We start from the raw sequence: 16393 nt of genomic DNA, 5'->3' as shown, positions 1-16393 counted from the left end.
AAATTTAGGATTACTAATATTTTTGGAGTTGGAGAAAATTTTGTTTTCCTTGAAGCAAGGCTTGAAAACAGGGATTTCCCAACATTGATGCCAAGTCAAAAATGAAAATAAAAACCCTTTATTAAAATGAAAACAAATAACCACTACATTGCAACAAGTTTGGCAAACAGCAGATTTCTTTGCCAGAAATTTGGGGGTAAATTTCTCCCACTGGTTGAATAAGCAAGTATGGTATGATGTGAAAATATGCCTATGAGGAGCAAAAGCTGGGATGGCCAGAATGTCACACCCGTCTGTCTGGTCCTTCCTGCCCGGCACTAGCTGTGAGGGAACTGAGCCCTGGGCTTTGCGTGTAGGCCCGTATGCTGTGTGGACTCTCGGTGAAAACACTGATTTGTTCTCCCATGAGTACCTGGGAGTGGGAGGGGGCAACTGTCCATCAAGGAAGCCCCCTTGGATCAGAAAGAAGGGACAGCTGGCAGCATGGCCCAGGAGCTAGCCAGGGTCTCTCCCTCATAGACTATCCCCAACCTAGACAGCCACATTATGCCAGGCAACTTGAGACCCTCACCCAGGAGAGCTCTGGGTGGAAGCACTCCAAAGGGTGTCTAAAGAGCATGACAGTCAGGCGTTGTGGCCCACGCCTGTAATCCCAGCACTCAGGAGGCTGAGGCAGGAGGATCATTGCGAGTTCGAGACCAGCCTGGGCTACAAAGTGAGCTCAAGGCCAGCCTGAACTGCATAGTGAGATCCTGTCTTTAAAAAGACAAAAAAAAAAAAAAAAAAAAAAGAGCATGACCACACTGCATGATGGAACACAGCCCTTCACAAAGCCTAGCCCATCTTTGAGGCTGAGTCACTGTTCATCAATTCTACCAGCTTTAAAAGGACGAAAATGGTCACCGGCCTGCACTTGGGCAGAATGAGAGTGGGGAATGGTTTGCTTCGGGCTTCCTTCCCCACCGCTCTTCTCTCTGCAGCTACAGAACCCCCTCTGAGGAAGATGGCCCAAACCAGAGCCCGGGACACAGGACAGTGTGGCTGCACTGCTCTGCAAACTAAGCAGGGAACCGCCTCCTCCTACCTCCTGGAGTGCGGGGTGCAAGTTCTGCGATCCAGGCCTTGTATGAGAATTCCTGCACCCTCACTCAGAGCTGGGTCCTCCAGGGGTTATGGGAATAGGGCGCAAGACCAGCTTCTTTGAGAGGACAGAAACCCAACTGCTGTCCCATGAAAGCCTAGACAGTATTCGCAGACCCCTGTTTAGAACAAACCCAAGGCATGGGGTTCCAGGGCAGCTTTCAAATCTAAGACTGTGTGAAAAGGGAGTAGGGTGGATGCCTGTGTCCACAGCCCTCGCCCTCTGCACGTTACTCTGTGCGTTTCCACTTGCCCTGAATTTGCAAACCCTGAACAATATGAACAGAAACACCCGGGCCTGGGTGACAAGCCTTCACAGTGCCTCTGCCGGAAGATGCCCTGGTAAAGCAGCAAGGCCTTCCTCTAGGAGTGTGTGAGACACACAGCTGGGCTAAGGCCATGTTCCACTCAGAGTCCCAAACGAGCTGTCTGCACAGCTATGGGGACTGGCTTTCTAGGAACGACAGTCACATCCTCCCCTCTCCATCGGGAGTCTCTCCAGCTGACCTGTGGTCCGGGCTCCTTCCCCTGACTTCTCAAGTCCAGCACTTTTGCCATCCTTTCAAAGCAGTATGATGTCTGCACTGGTAAAGCATCAGGATGAAGGTCTCCTTTCATGCAAACGTTAAAAAGCCCCAAACAGGACAGGCATGGTGTTGCGCACCTGTAGTCCCAGCCACTCAGGGGGCTGAGGCAAGCAGATCACCAGAGTCAGGGAGTTTGAGGCCAGCCTGTGCAGGAGCACAAGACTCTGCCTCACAAAAACAAACAGCTGGGCGTGGTGATGGCACATGCCTAGAAGCCGGAGGCTGAGGCGGGAGGACTGTGGATTTGAGGTCAGGCTGGATAATTTAGTGAGACCTTGTTTCCAAAAAAGTTTTTTTTAAAGGCTAGGGTTGTACCTCAGTGGTTGAGGGCTCCTGGGCGCCATCCCTAGTACCACCACAAACAAACGAAACCAACCAACAGACACACAAAGAGCTGGACAGTGTCTTCGGAGGTCAGGCCCGCACTGCCACAGAGACCTACACGAGAGCTAGCCTGCTGTGCCGATCCCAGCACAGCTGCCCAGAGACAAAGCGGCAGCGGCAGTGGCGGCAGAGAATTAAGGTAGAAAGACAGCTCCGGATCCCATACAAGTCCAAGTACAGTGCTCACTGGCTACAAGTTGGGGCAACACAAGGCAGGTGGCAGGTGGCTCCCCGGGCTTAGCCCTACCTTCCCCACCCACCATGGGTGTGGGTGCCTCCTTCTCGGGGTGACCCGAGCACCCGCCTAAGCAGCCAGACAGGCACCGCTCACGAGAAAGGCCCCTTGGACGTGGGGTTCCCTTTTCACCAGGTCTTAGATGTTAAATTGAAAGCTGCGTACTGCACAGCTGTGAGGGGTATAATTTGCAGCCTGTTTAGGGGGGAAATGAGGCCTTGAGCTCTAGCTTCTGAACTTAATTAGGAAAAAAACAGTGAGAGACTTCCCAGGCCTGGCTGTCTGCGCAGCCCCTTCTCCCAAGCTGTGAGCTGCGGGCCCTGCCGGCCACATAGCTGGGGCTTGACGTCACCTGCTGGCTGTCCCTAGGCCAACAGGAAGCTGGTCCTCAGGTTGCAGGTTGAGGTCCCTGTTAATGCTCAGCAGAGCTGGTCTCCCTGGAGGGGCTAGGGGGCCAAAGTGGCTGCTGGTGTGGTGTTGTTGAAAGGAAGGCTTTTCAATTCAGGGCACATCACAAAGACACATTCCTTTTAGCCACTCTATCCAGAGACACCCTGGCTCTGACCACGCCCCTGGTCAGCCAAATGGTGAGAAAACAAACAGGCTTTGATTCCTTTGTGAGTAAATCAAAGAGCTGCTCAAACTCACTTAAAGGAGGAGAGAGAGAGAGAGAGAGAGAGAGAGAGAGAGAGAGAGGCTACTCTATCACACTGTTTACTACTTTCAACAAACACACCCAATCAGAAAGAAGAAATAAAATTTGGGGTTAGCTTCTGAATCGCCTGCAAATGTTTAAAAGCGCTTTTGGCAGCTGCTGCCTGGTGCGTGGCGTCTCTGAAGTTAACCTTTTCAAACCAACCCTCTGAAATAAACAAAACAAGGCAAAACAAACAAAATCCTTCAATACTCTCACCCTGGGAAGAAAAAAAAAAAAAGACTGCCTGCCAAATTCAAATTTAGCTTGGGAAGTTCCCTGCCAAAGTAACCAGGAACAATCCAGCCGTTCAGTAAAGTTATAAGGAAAGTATCTCCCCGACTCCAGGGAGAACGCCTTTCATGTGACCTCCAAGCCATGCTACTTGTTTTAAAGCAACACCAAACAAACTTGTCTTTTCCATTTTATGGTGTTTTCCTTGCTCCAAAACCATTCCAGGCACAGAACTGTGGCTTCCAGGCCAGTGCAGTGGGTGCCTTGGGACAGGATGGGGTCCTGCGAATTCGGGGTGGAGACCCTGTTCTCACAGAGGCCCGTGTTTGCGCTCAGGGTGCAAACACGGGGCACCATCACCTCATCTTGGCACTCTCTAAATATGGGCTACCCCTTGTTGACTTCCCAGACAGCAGCACAAACCCTGCTACCTGCCAGGGGACACCAAGGTGCCTCTCTGTGTGCCCAGCCCACAGCTGACAGTGGCAGAGATGCCGTTCCTGAGTGGAGCCACTCTGCAATCCCAATCCATTGCTCCCCAAACATTTTCTAGCAGCTTCTTTAAGAAGCTGCCCACTCACACCGGGTGGAATTCTATGTGGTCCTGAATTTCCGAGTAAACCTTAACCACAACGCACAACAACTCATCACTGGGCAGTGCCAGCCAGGCTATGGGGGAGTTTATGATTGCAAAACAAAGCAGCTACTCACCGATTTGGTCCTCGGGGATCAGCGACTCGATGGGGGGGTCCAGCTCAGAGCTCTGGGCCAGGTAGTTCTTGACCTGGGTCATGAACTGCCGGATGGTCTGCAGCATGTCCGTGCTGGACACGTGGCACTCGCGGTTCTCCAGCAGGAAGCTCACATAGTCCTGCACCAGGCAGCCGAAGTAGGTGCACTTGTCCCGAGACAGCTCTGCGATCCTGCGTACCATGCGCTTCTCGGGGGTCATGAAGGAGCTGAACACCCCGCTCATCTTGCGCAGCTGTGACTTGACCAGCTTGGGCAGCACGAAGGAGCTGTGCCTGCTCTTCTTGGACTTGATGGGGGGCGCCATGGTCTCCTGGTCGCTCTCGCCCTCGTAGTCCTCCAGGCTGCTGTTCGTGTCCCCCTCGTAGCCGTCCAGCGGCATGCTCCGCTCGAACTCCAGCGAGTCAGACGAGGAAGTGGAAATGCTCATGTCGCTCAGCCTCTGCCTGCCCCCATGGCACGGGGGCCGGGCTGCAGAGGCGGGAGGAGGCTGGGCCCTTGTGCAATCGCCCGTGGGCGGGGCCCCACCTGCGCTACCAGCTGTGCCCTGCTCCAGCTCCGGCTCCAGGCCCCGGCCCGGCGGCCGGGCAGTCAAGGTCTTGGCGCTGCTCTCCGCCTCCAGAAAAGAAGCCTGCTTCTTCAGCCGGGGTGGAGGGATGGGGGTTGGCTTCCTTCCCAGCGTGGCTACGTTCTCCTGTGCATCAGGGCCCACTGTCTGCGGCATGCCCGGCCGGGTGTCAGTCCCGGACAGCCCAGGGCTGGCGTGCAAACTCTGAACAGCGGGTGGTGGAGGCCGGGGCGGTGGGGACCGAGGCCTCTCAGAGCCATTCACCGGGAGAGTCCTTGCACTCGGCCGCTTCGGGCCGGCCCCCAGGTCCTGGCTGTGCACTTGCAGAAAGAGCGGGTTAATGAAGCACAGGGCCCCGTTGGTCTGGCTGCACTCCAGCTCCGAGGGCGTCCTGGGCTTGATGGCGTGCACCCCGTTGATGAGGCAGAGCTGGCGCCAGGGGCCCGGGCAGAGGCCGTCGGTCGGGGGAGGCCTATGGGGAGGTGGAGGGTTGGGGGGTTTGCTGTCAGCGGAGGAGCTCCAAAAATCTGAAAGTCATTATCAGCGAACACAAGAATGTAAATACAGTGCCCTGGGCCGTTCCTTCCTTCAGAAGTCAGAGAGCCCACAGCTGGAGGGAGGGAGAGGAGGCGAGGGAAGGGCTGGGTGATTTTGCTTTTTTTTTTTTTTTCTTTTATTGCATTCCCTTACTGGAAAGGCCAAACTGGCTGCCAGGCCCAGCCGGCTGTGAGTTCACAGGAGGTCCCAAGGGCCTCTCACCTTCAAAGCTCTTGAGCAGCCAGACACAGAGGCACACGCCTGTAAATCAGGGAGGCTGAAGCAGGAGGATCAAGGCCAGCCTGGACCACATAGTGAATGCAAGGCCAGCCTGAACTACATAGTTAGACCCTGTCTCAAAAAACCCAAAACAGCCGGGCATGGTGGCACATGCCTATAATACCAGCACTTGGGAGGCTCAGGCAGGAGGATCGTTGCGAGTTCAAGGCTAGCCTGAACTGCGCGAGACCGTCTCAAAAAGACAAAACAAACAAAAACCCAAAACAAAGGAAAGAAAGCCCTTGGGGGAAGTTGGCTTGGCTGTGCCCAGCTCCTCTGAGCCCAGATAAGTGGGAAGGGATACAGAGCTGTCCAGGGCCGCACTCGGGAAAGGCCACAGGGGCTCCAGGGCAGGCTGCTCTCCAGCACCAAGTTGGCCCTCAGGACACTGCCACCCTCTCCCAGCAGCCTTCCCAGGATTTGGGCGCAGATGCAGGGATGCAGATTCGGGATGTGCTGAGTTCCCCTTTAAGGGCAGGGCCAGCAGCTGGGCCTGGGTGTTGCACAATGGGCCTGGCTTTTACACACTCAGCATTAAACCGGGAGAGGAAAGGGCGGGCACGGGTGCCATCAGCAAAAAGACAAGGGAGCCAGCGTATGCAAATGGAAACACAGCTTCAACCATTCATCCCTGTGGTTTGTGCTCCTTCCTTCCCAAATCCTAGCGCCTCCTCACCCAAGCTATAAATATCTGTGCTCCACGCCCCTGCTCTTCTCAGACAGAGCCCGGGCTTCCTTCCGCAGTCTGCTCTCTCTCCCCTCTCTCCTGGGGGGCTGGAGACAGGGGCCCTGGGAGCCCTGGCCCCGCCTTGTCTGTGCAGTGACGGGCCTGACGCTGGCATCCCCATGAGGCCTGCACAGCCTCCTTACCTCCCCCGCCTCCGTGCCCTCAGCCTGAGAGCTAAGGGCCACCGGAGACCCCTGAGCACCGGACAGAGCATGCAACCAAGGAACGTGGGGTTCAGCTGTGCCTCGCATAAATCCAATCAAACTGTAAGGCACACTCGGCTCCATTGCTGGGAAACGTTTAGTGTCCAAGTCTGCTTTTTTACTGTGAATTTATTTTTAAAAATTTTTATTCATTCATTCATTCATTCATTTTTGAGGTAGGTTTTCCCTATGTATTTCAGGCTGGCCTTGAACTCCTGATAACCCTCCTGCCTCAGCTTCCCAAGTGCTGGGATGACAGGCGTGTGCCCCTGAGCCCTGTTTTATTGTGAATTGAATGGAATCTAAGCACAGACTGTTTCTGTCCTGACTTGCGGGCTGAGTGCTATGAGCATAGAAGACACTGCACTTCAGACTCCTAGTGTGAAAAGCAATGTAAAATATATTCTTAATACTTTGGGGGATTTTTTTCTGGCCCTGGTATCTAACCTAGCGCCTTCACATGGAGCTACATCCCCAACCCTCTTTTTTTCATTTTTTTGGTTTGAGACAGAGTTTCACTAAGTTGCTAAATTGCCCAGGTAGGGCTCAAACATTCGATCTTCCTGCCTCAGCCCTCCAGAGTGCTGGGATTACAGCCAGGCACCACCAGGTCTGGCTTTGTTGTTTTTGTTTTCTCATACTGATTACATGTTGAAACAATAATATTTTGGATATTACATAAAATAAATTATTAAATTACTTTAACACGTTGCAGTTCTTTTCTTTTTCCCTGTTCATTTTTAAAATGTGGCCACAAGAAGATGTCAAAGTCCCCATTGCCTCATGTCCTCATGGACTTGTGTCTGTTGACCCACACAGTGGGCTCCAGAGGAATCAAGTCCTCCTCCTCCTCCTCCTGGGTGCCTGCTTAGGCGTCTGCTGTCACAGCTGTAGGGTTTTTGAGCCCTATGAGGCCTGGACCAGCCTATGAGGTTCGCCAGCCTGTGCTTCACACCTAGAGGCCGAGAGCCTTAGTAACAATTAGTGCAAGACCTCATTAACCTTTCGACCCACTGAGTGGGCACAGCGCCTGCCACATGGCAGAGCCTGGAGAAATATTTTTAGGCTGAATGAACAAATGAGGTGCAGGATCTTAAACTCACTGTTTCAGCTAGGTGTGGTGGTGCACGCCAGTAACCCCAGCACTCAGGAGGCTGAGGCAGGAGTGTCATGAGTTCGAGGCTGACCTGAGCAATTTAACAAGTTCAAGTCCAGCCTGGGCTACATAGTGAGACCTCCCACAAACAAACAAAAAACTAACTAAACAAATCAATAAAATATGGTGGCTCCACCTGAAATAGATAATGAGCACCTTAAGAATCACAAGCTGAGCATCTATTCATTAGACCTCATTCATGCAGGTTAGTCAGTGGCCACCACAGTAAGCTAATTTTGCCTTTGCATGACACAAGCATTGTCCTTCACAGGAGTCCTTTAGCTCCAGCACTAAGCCTATGCAATTACATGGCCACCAGCTAGAGAAAAGTGAGACCTGGTAGACATGGAGACCCCTACCATGGGAGGCTGGCTTGAGCTCAGTGGTACAGCACCTGCCTAGCATATATGAGGTCCTGGGTTCCATCCCCAGCACTGCCTGTAATCCCAGCACTTGGGTAGCTGAGGCAGGAGGATCATTTCAGATTTAAGGCCAAGCTGAACTACATAGCGAGACCCTGTCTCAAAACAAAAACAAAAACAAAAACATAAAAAGGAGAAAAAGCCCATACAGCCATAATCTCACTGATTGCACTGACTTCAGGGAGTATTTTAATCTCTACAAAGGTGTGCAGAATTTAGCCACATGAGAAGGCACAGCTTTTTAGCAGGGACATATCTATGCTCTGCCACGCCCAAGATTCTCTCCCAGTCCTGCCTGGGCACCCAGGACCACTCCCCAAAGCCATCTGAGTCTCAGGAATTCAGGCTCCTCAGGGCCTCTGTGGCCATGGGAGGCTCCCTCAGAAGCGACACCCACTTCAAGTTCTTCAGATTACAAGAAAAGCTGTGATGTATGTATTTTCAATTTTCTGGGTCAAGTATCGGTTTCTAAGGTTGTAGAAATCCTGGTCCTGGGGCTTCAAAATCCCAAAGCTCCCTCCAAATCCCATGGTCTCTGCTTGTGAACCTCGCCAAGGGACAGAGCCCTGAAATCTGAGAAGCCCCCTTTGCACGCAGAAGGGAAATTCTGCAAAAGTGAGGCTCACACAGGTTAAGAGCCACGCCAGGTCACCAGGAGAGCTGTGTGGCCCAATCCTTCACAGCCACTGCCCAGCAGGACTAGGTGGCTCTGGGAACTTGGGCAATGGGGCAGAAGGGGAAGCGAGTGCCCACTGGCAGAACAAGGTCCCTGGCAGGGTGGGGCAAGACTCAGAATGGGGACATCTTCCCATCAAATCCCTCAGGCACATGAGTGCTGCCCACACCTGCGGTCCAGCATGGGAGAGAGATGCGCTCTGCGCTGGGTTTCTCTTTCCCCAGCAAGGTGTCAGCAGAGGGGAATACCCTGACCCCGGCTAGGTCATGTACATTCGAACTCTGACCTGTGGGTGGACTCAAATTATCAAGGGGAGAAGCTGGGGAGATTTGGGGAAGACCCCTCAGCCCCAGTTTTTCTAAGAGCTGGCTGAACATGTGACCTGGAAAAAGAATCCCAGAAAAGCCAGGCATGGTAGTGTACACCTACGATCCCAGCCCTTGAGAGGCTGGGGCAGGAGGATTGCTGTGAGTTGAAGGCCAGCCTGGGCTGCATACTGAGTTCAAGGCCAGCCTGCACTACAGTGAGACCCTGCCTCAAAAAAAAAAAGAATCCCAGAAAGTGTGATTCTGTGACCTTATGGGCTGGAGGGTTGGGTTTGACAAAGCGGTGTCTGACACAGACTCCGTGCTGGGCCACCCACTTACTTAGTCCCAGCTGGGCCAGTTCTTCAAGCTGAGCCTCAGTCTTGGCTGCTGAAATGGCATAAGGCAACTTCAAGGTGAACGGCAGGACGTCCCTGATTTTGCAGAAAAAGAGAGAATGTTCGTCATTGCCTGTCCAGCTCCTATCTTCGCACTTATTTCCACCCTGGCGATGTGTTTGGACACCACACGGTGTCCAGCTGATGACAGTGCTTAGTCTGCCCTGTCATTAGACACTCAGGACAGACCAAGACAAGCCCACTTGTTCCAGGGCCCATGGGGTCTCCACAGGGAGGTGAGGCCGGGCGGAGCTGCTATCAGCTCTCAGCATCGTGATGCTGACGGTGTCTCTGCTCCTCTCCACCTAGGACACCGCAAGTGCTAATCTGCCAGGTGCCTGTCAGGAGTCGGCTCCAACTCCCAGAGCAGGAATGTGCTACTCTTCAGCATGTTTATTAATCCCTTGCCAACACCCAAGGTGCCCAGTGAGCAGCGGCTGGCCACCTTGTGACACTTTCTAAGCAGAGCTCACGCCTTGCCCTTTGCATTCCGAGGTGAAACTTTCCCCTGCTTCCCAAGACAGGGCTGCTCCAGTTTTGCAGGCAGTGGACTCTGGAGGGGCCTCGCTCTACCATGCGTACCATGTACTGCCCATCCACGTGGACTGGGCCTGGGGGGCTGCCGGGCCTGCGTGTCTGCAATCACCCCAGCTGACCGAGCCTCAAAGGTGGAGGCTCCTTGGGGCAGCAGCCACTTTGGCATTGTGGCGCCAGGGACGCCTGCAGTGCAGAGCAGAGAGCCCGAGAGTGCGGAGCCGAGCTCCAGCCAGGGCATGAGGTAGTGGGCGCCAACACAGGGGTTGTGACTGCGCACTTATTCGCTTTTGTTTGCTCTGACCACTGGTGCGCTTCTCCCACACCTTTCCTGGAGAAAGTGTTTTGGAAGTAAGTGAAGGAGGAAGGAATAAATGCTCAGTAACAATGACGACTTAGGCGAGGAACGCTGGTTTTTTTTGGTGATGGTGTTGATAGGTCTTACAAAAAATGATTCATTCATTCATTCAACAAATATTTATGACCCTCTAGGGTACTTAGGACATTGCTCCAGGGCTGGGAACAAAATATAATACACAAATAGGCCACTTAAGGAATACACAGATATGGGAAGGGGACCCATACCGTGGATAAAGGGGGAGTAAAGTGTGTAGGAAGTGGTGGGCACCTGTGGTCCAACCACTCTGGGAGGCTGAGGTAGGAGGACTGCACATGAACCCAGCATAGGCAACTTAGCAGTGAGACCCTATCTCAAAATAAAAAATGGAAAGAAAAAGGGGCGAGGATGTAACTCAGTGCAAAGGCCCTGGGTTCACAAAGCTTGTGAAGGCAATAGCTGGGGAGACAGGGCCTTGTGAACAGCTGATCCTGGAGGATGCATGCAGCCAAGGAGAAACCATGAAGGACGTTTCAAGAGGGGCAGCAGGTGCCAAGGCCCTGGGGGAGGACAGCGAGGAGGCAGTGGCTGGCCGGAGTGAGGGAAGGACGAAGCTCAGGGCTTCAGCTTGTGCTCTGTCCTTGCAAGTCGCCTTGGCAGTCACTGTGAAGGGAATGGCGAGGCCAAAGGACTTGTTTACAGTATGATTAGGCGACGCCCTCAGAGGACAGATTACATCTGGGTGACTGTGGGGTTCTAGAGCCCTCCAAGCTGTAGACTGAATGAACAACTGAGTTGTAAAGTCAATAAAAAGAACAGTACAGGGATAGTTTGCTGGCGCCTCTCCGCTGCCCTGAAGTGCAATTCACAGGACGTCAGGAGGCTGCTGCGCCCGGGGGATGTCTACCCACGTGGCCCTGCTTCTGGGAGACCTTGTCCCCTGTCCCCCAAATGTGGGCACCCTGGAGCCATAGGGGACCGCCTCTTTTTTTCCTTCATTCATTCATTTTATGTTATTTTTATTTTTTTGAGACAGGGTCTCGCTAGGCAGTTCCCATGGGCCTTGAATTCTCCGTGATCCTTCTGCCTCAGCCTCCTGAGTACTGGGATTATAGGCACTGGCTACCACAAGGCCACGAAGGCAGCCTGCACTGGCAGGGACACAGAACCAGAACTTTGCGAGACCAGAGTACCCTGTGAATATGTGACTATATGGCCAGAATAACTCAGTTAAAATCTACTTCTTCAGACAACAATGAAACAGACCTATGTATATTCTGAGCTTTTACTGGGCTCAATGCAGAACCCCAAGCTCAAACACCACCTGAGTGGCTTGGGTTTTCTTAATGATAGGTGACAACAAGCCACATGGCCATCCCTTAATGAGTGGCTATAGGCTTTGATCTGCTAGAAAATTACATGATGTACTCAGGTCCTCTGCCCCGTATCACCCAGAGTGTCCCAGTGTCCACACACACACATGCACACACATGAAACAGGGATGCTTCCTCCTCTCCTATGCTCTACTGAAGAGAGGGACCCTAATCTGAAGCTTGTGCAACAGACAAGAAAGCTACCATCTTAAATTTAAATGTGGCTCACAAGAGTCTCAGTATGTACACAGTCTAGATTTAGTTTCCTTCCTTTTTGAGACAGGGTCTCACTGTGTAGCCCACACTGGAAAATAAATCATGAAAACAGTAATAATAATAATAATAAGCAATTATTATTACTGGCCCTCCCAGAAGCAGGGCCACATGGGTGGACATCCCCTGGGTACAGTAGCCTCCTGACGTCCTGTGAATAATAACAATAACAATAATAATAATTAATAATAATAATAATCACACGATGGCACATTCCTATAATAGCAGCTACTAGGGAGGCTGAGGCAAAAGGATCTCAAAATGTGAAGCCAATTTGGGCAATTTAGTGAAGTCCTGTCTCAAAACAAAAATAGAAAAAGGATAGGGGTGTAACTCAGTACTTCCTGGGTTCAATTCCTAGTACCGAAAATAAAATAAAGAATAATTTTTTAAAAAGGCTCTATAATTCACACCCTCTTGACATTCTGATTTGGGACTTCCTTTCCTGTAGACTAAAACAGGTGCTTTAGTCTTGAAAAGGACAGGAGCAACCATTTACCTGAGGATCAATTCTGCAAGGCTTATGGGATGGTTTGACCAGTTTTTAAAAACACTGGCAGTGGGGCCAGGGATATAGCTCAGCAGCATAAGTGCCTGCCTGACAAGTGCAAAGTCCTGAGTTCAATTCCCGGTACCAAAAAAAAAAACACATTGGCAGTGACCTTTAACTATTGCAGGTTTGCATCACAGGTTTGTTTGTGTGTGTGTGCAGAGGTGTGCCCAGGTGTGAACATGTGCACCTGTGCAGATGTGTGCCCATGCGTGTATACACATGTGCATGCATACATGCATGCATGTGTGTGCTGGTGTACGTTTCCTGCTGGAGAGCAGCCTGTGGAAGCATCACTGAGCATGGACACCCAGAACAGCCACAGCTGCAGTTCCCTCTCCTGCGCTGCATTGCCCAGGGCATCTCAGCTCAGCAGTCTCCTCCTCCCTCCGGCATCTAGACATAGCCGACCACTGGACTGATCGCACATACCAGCGAGTCCCGGGGCCTGGGTTGGAGCCTTACCTGCTGATGCAGTAGAAGGCAATGAGCCGGAATAAATCTGCGAAGCTGATTCCCGAGCCTTCCAGGGAAAAGGCTGAAAAGAGAGGGTGGAGAGCAGCTGAGCGTCCTGAGCACCCTTTCTATGGGCCGTGGTTGGGCAGCACCCGGAGCTGGGTCCCTGACTCCCCAAGAGCAAGTGCACAGAAACAACCAGGACACATATCCCACAGTCTATTGAGTTAGGCAAATGAAACTTATCTGGGGCAGACAGACTTCTCTGAGCCTTGGTTTTCTTATCTGTAAAATGGACAAGTATAGGACTTCCTGTGTCTCCCAGCAGGGGGAGAGTAGGAACTGACATTTTTGAAAAATGAAATGGTCTCTGTGAAAGCAATGTGTACAGATATGAGATGGTGTTTAGTGTTAAGCCACGTTTGTCTAGGAATAATGGCAAAACATCTGTGCGTTTGTACAGCAAGTCTTTCTCCCCCACACTCCCCAGCCTTTGGACCCAAGTGAGGCCCAGGGATGCATCGTCCGGACTCAGGCCTGTGGTCACTCGGAGAGGACCAGGGAGGGAACAGTGGGGACCTTGGGCGGCAGGGACCCAGATGGGCACAGGGAACCCCAGACTCCACATGCTTCTGCAAGCAGCCAGGTCACTGCAGGACTGCAACACCGGGGAGAATGGCCATGGGGCCGGCAACTGAGAACCAGTGGATCAGCTGCATGTAAGTTCAATTCCCCCCACTGGAAATTCACTGCAGTTTTCCTTTCTGGGCCCTGCTGGGGATGAACTTGGGGTCTCTCCCCTACCCCTAGCCCCATTTCATATCAGCTCATGCTCCCACAGTGACTGCCATCCTCAGAGCTGGCACACGCACAGCACACGGCTTCATTCATTTTATCCCCCACAGCACTTGATTCCCCTTGCCATTTGTAAAAGATCTGTCTCCCTATTCCCTATTATCTATCTTTTATTTTGCTCTTTATTTATAATTTGGGTTTCTCACATAGGAGAAACCATGTGATATTTAAGCTCATGTGTCTGATTTATGTCACTTAACATTATGGTCTCAAGGGGCATCCATTTTCCTACAAATGACTCCAATTTTCCTTCTTTATGGCACAGTAGTATTCCCTTTTTATTTTATTTTGAAATAGTGTCTTGCTAAATTGCCTGGGCTTGCCTTGAATTTACAATCCTCCTGCCTCAGCCTCCAAAGTAGCTGGGATTCCACCACACCCAGTCAAAATTCATTATCTGGAAAACAGAGAGTCTTGCCTATGTCCTCTGGCTACCTCCCGATGTGTTTCCATGATCCGCCAGATTTTACCTCGGGGTGGACTCAGTTCTCTGGTGTCCTAACCACGTGAGCTCCAGGTTTGTCCCAGAGCCAGAGCAGGATGGTGAGGAGCTGCTCCCATAGGTGCACTGAGACCCACTTGGTGTGGGCCCTTCAGGGCGCCAGGGTCTCGGAACCGTGCTTTTCCTGTCACCCCTGGGGCCTCCTGACACTTGTTCCCAGAGCCCAAACAGTGGGCCTCGGGAAGGAGAGGGATATTGGCTGGCGCTGTCCCTGCAAACCCCAGCCCAGGCCGGTGGGCAGCGCTGTAGGGCCAGGCGCCCGGCACACTTGAGGCTCGGTTCTAACCCAGCACCAGAAAAGAAGCAAAAAGGAGAAGAAACTGGAGGCGTTTGTTTCTCAGGGCAACAGCTGCCCTCAAGAGTTGCATTCCCCGACGTGTGCGTGCGTGCGTGCGTGCGCGCGTGCACGGTGAGGCCTGCAGGGGACAGTCTGTGCTGGGATCCTGCAGCTGTCCCTGCGGCTAAGTCACAGCACCCGGGTCAGGGAACAGGAAGCCCAGGCCTGCCGGCTCGGCTGCACACCCACTACAGGGACAGCACAGATCCCCCCACCCCCAGGAAGGAGGACGGAGGTGTGCCTGACGCGGCCACCCACTTACTGTACACGCTCTCCTTGATGGTGAACTCCCTGAGAGGGGCTCCGAACTCGCTGGGCAGGCGCAGGGACAGCACCTTCCTCTGCATTTTGGCAGACTTTCTCACCAGGAAGATCTGCAGAGGGCGGGAGGAGGAATTCGAGCTTAGGGATGTTGAGGAGGCTAGAACCTGGGGGCGTGCGATTTTCCTGAGCCACAGAGTTCATGGAGGGAACCTTTCCTGCCCATCTGCAATGTTCAACACGTCTTCATCCACCTACGTTCTAAACACAGCTAACACGGCTCAACCAAAGGTGGTGAATTGGGAGTTCATGGGCTTAAGGTGTATTTAAGACAGGAATCAGAATATACTGGGGACTGTTACACAGGCTGTGCACTGCACAACTCCAGGATCCTCCATTCACCTGACACACAAATTGGATGGTGCTCCCTGGGGAGGCGGTGTGAGCCCGGTTCCCTTCCGCAGCACATGACCCTGTCCTGCATCTTGACTTCTCTTTCCTCTGGATCTGGACATCTGGCTTCTTTTGTTTTCCCCATTGAACCACTGCTCCTCCCCACATTCTGCTCTCAGCTCCTAAGCCGGTTCCCCAGGGAGGCAGTGGGGACCCGGTGCCAGCTGAAGAGTGAGTTGTGGAGACAGGGAGCCTGCTCCATTTTCAAGAAGTCAAGACTCTCTTTGAGGGGAGAAGGTGCTGCAGACAGAAGTGAGTGGGATCCGGCTGCCAGGAAACTCACGAGTTCCACGTCCAGCCCTTGAGTTGGGATAGTGGCCAGCTACAGGTTGCCTTGCCCCCTGCCTTTCCAATCCATTTATTCTTCTAGTACTGGGGACTGAACCCACAGAGCACTGAGCTGCACCCTCAGCCCTTTTAATTTTATTTTGAGACAGGGTCTTGCTAAATGGCCTCAGGCTGCCCTTGAATTTGCAATCGTCCTGCTCCAGCCTCCTGAGGAACTGCGATTACAGGTGTGTGCCGCTGTGTCTGGCCTCACCCTCTGTTCCTGGGTCTCTGTGCACTTTAAGTGCTATTCGACCCACGATTGCTACTGCACTAACCTTTTGTTTGGAAGTGGACATTATACACAGTGCTGTCCCGTAGATGGTTCTGTGACTATGACAATGTTCTCTATTCCACGACATTCACTATGGCAGCCACCTGTGGCCCATGAGCTGTGAGGATGTGGCTGGTGCAGCTGAGGAACTGAATTTCTAATTTTATTCACTTTAATGAATGAGAACTGAAATCACCAACCCCAGTGTGGTGGTGTATCCCTGTAATCCTAGCACTGAAAGAGGCTTAGGCAGGAAGGTCCAAAGCTTAAGCCCTGGCTGAGAAACTTAGTGATTTAGTGAGACCCTGTCTTGAAATAAAATATAAGAAAAAGGGCTGGGGATATAACTCAGTGCAAAGGCCCTGGGTTCACTCCTCAATATCTCAGGAGGGGGCTGGGGATTTAGCTCAGCAGCAAAGCGCCTGCCTGGCAAGTGCAAGGTCGTGAGTTCGGTTCCTGGTACCGGAGAAAAACCAAAAAAAAAAACCCAAACTTTTAATTTACTTTCTAGAATCTAGACCCCAGTTAATGATGCTCCTCCTTCACTAAAATTTCCCTATCCTTCT

General features: G+C 52.3%; 1 protein-coding gene across 6 annotated transcripts in view; it reads right to left on the bottom strand.

The window, feature by feature from the left end:
• Rin2 (Ras and Rab interactor 2) overlaps window positions 1-16393 on the bottom strand; it is a 176453-nt gene that overhangs the window by 22108 nt on the left and 137952 nt on the right. For all 6 annotated transcript variants that reach the window (XM_013512182.1, XM_013512183.1, XM_013512179.1 and 3 more), the window contains 4 exons: window positions 14775-14886; window positions 12828-12900; window positions 9240-9331; window positions 3986-5119 (listed from right to left, as the gene is read on the bottom strand). In XM_013512182.1, the coding sequence (XP_013367636.1) occupies window positions 3986-5119; window positions 9240-9331; window positions 12828-12900; window positions 14775-14886 (1411 nt within the window). The remainder of the gene's footprint in view (window positions 1-3985; window positions 5120-9239; window positions 9332-12827; window positions 12901-14774; window positions 14887-16393) is intronic.

Source organism: Chinchilla lanigera, unplaced genomic scaffold, assembly GCF_000276665.1.
Source record: "Chinchilla lanigera isolate Chin_1 unplaced genomic scaffold, ChiLan1.0 scaffold00014, whole genome shotgun sequence".
Taxonomy (NCBI): domain Eukaryota; kingdom Metazoa; phylum Chordata; class Mammalia; order Rodentia; family Chinchillidae; genus Chinchilla; species Chinchilla lanigera.
Note: the sequence above shows the minus strand (reverse complement) of the source record. Positions and strands in the feature narration are given on the sequence as shown.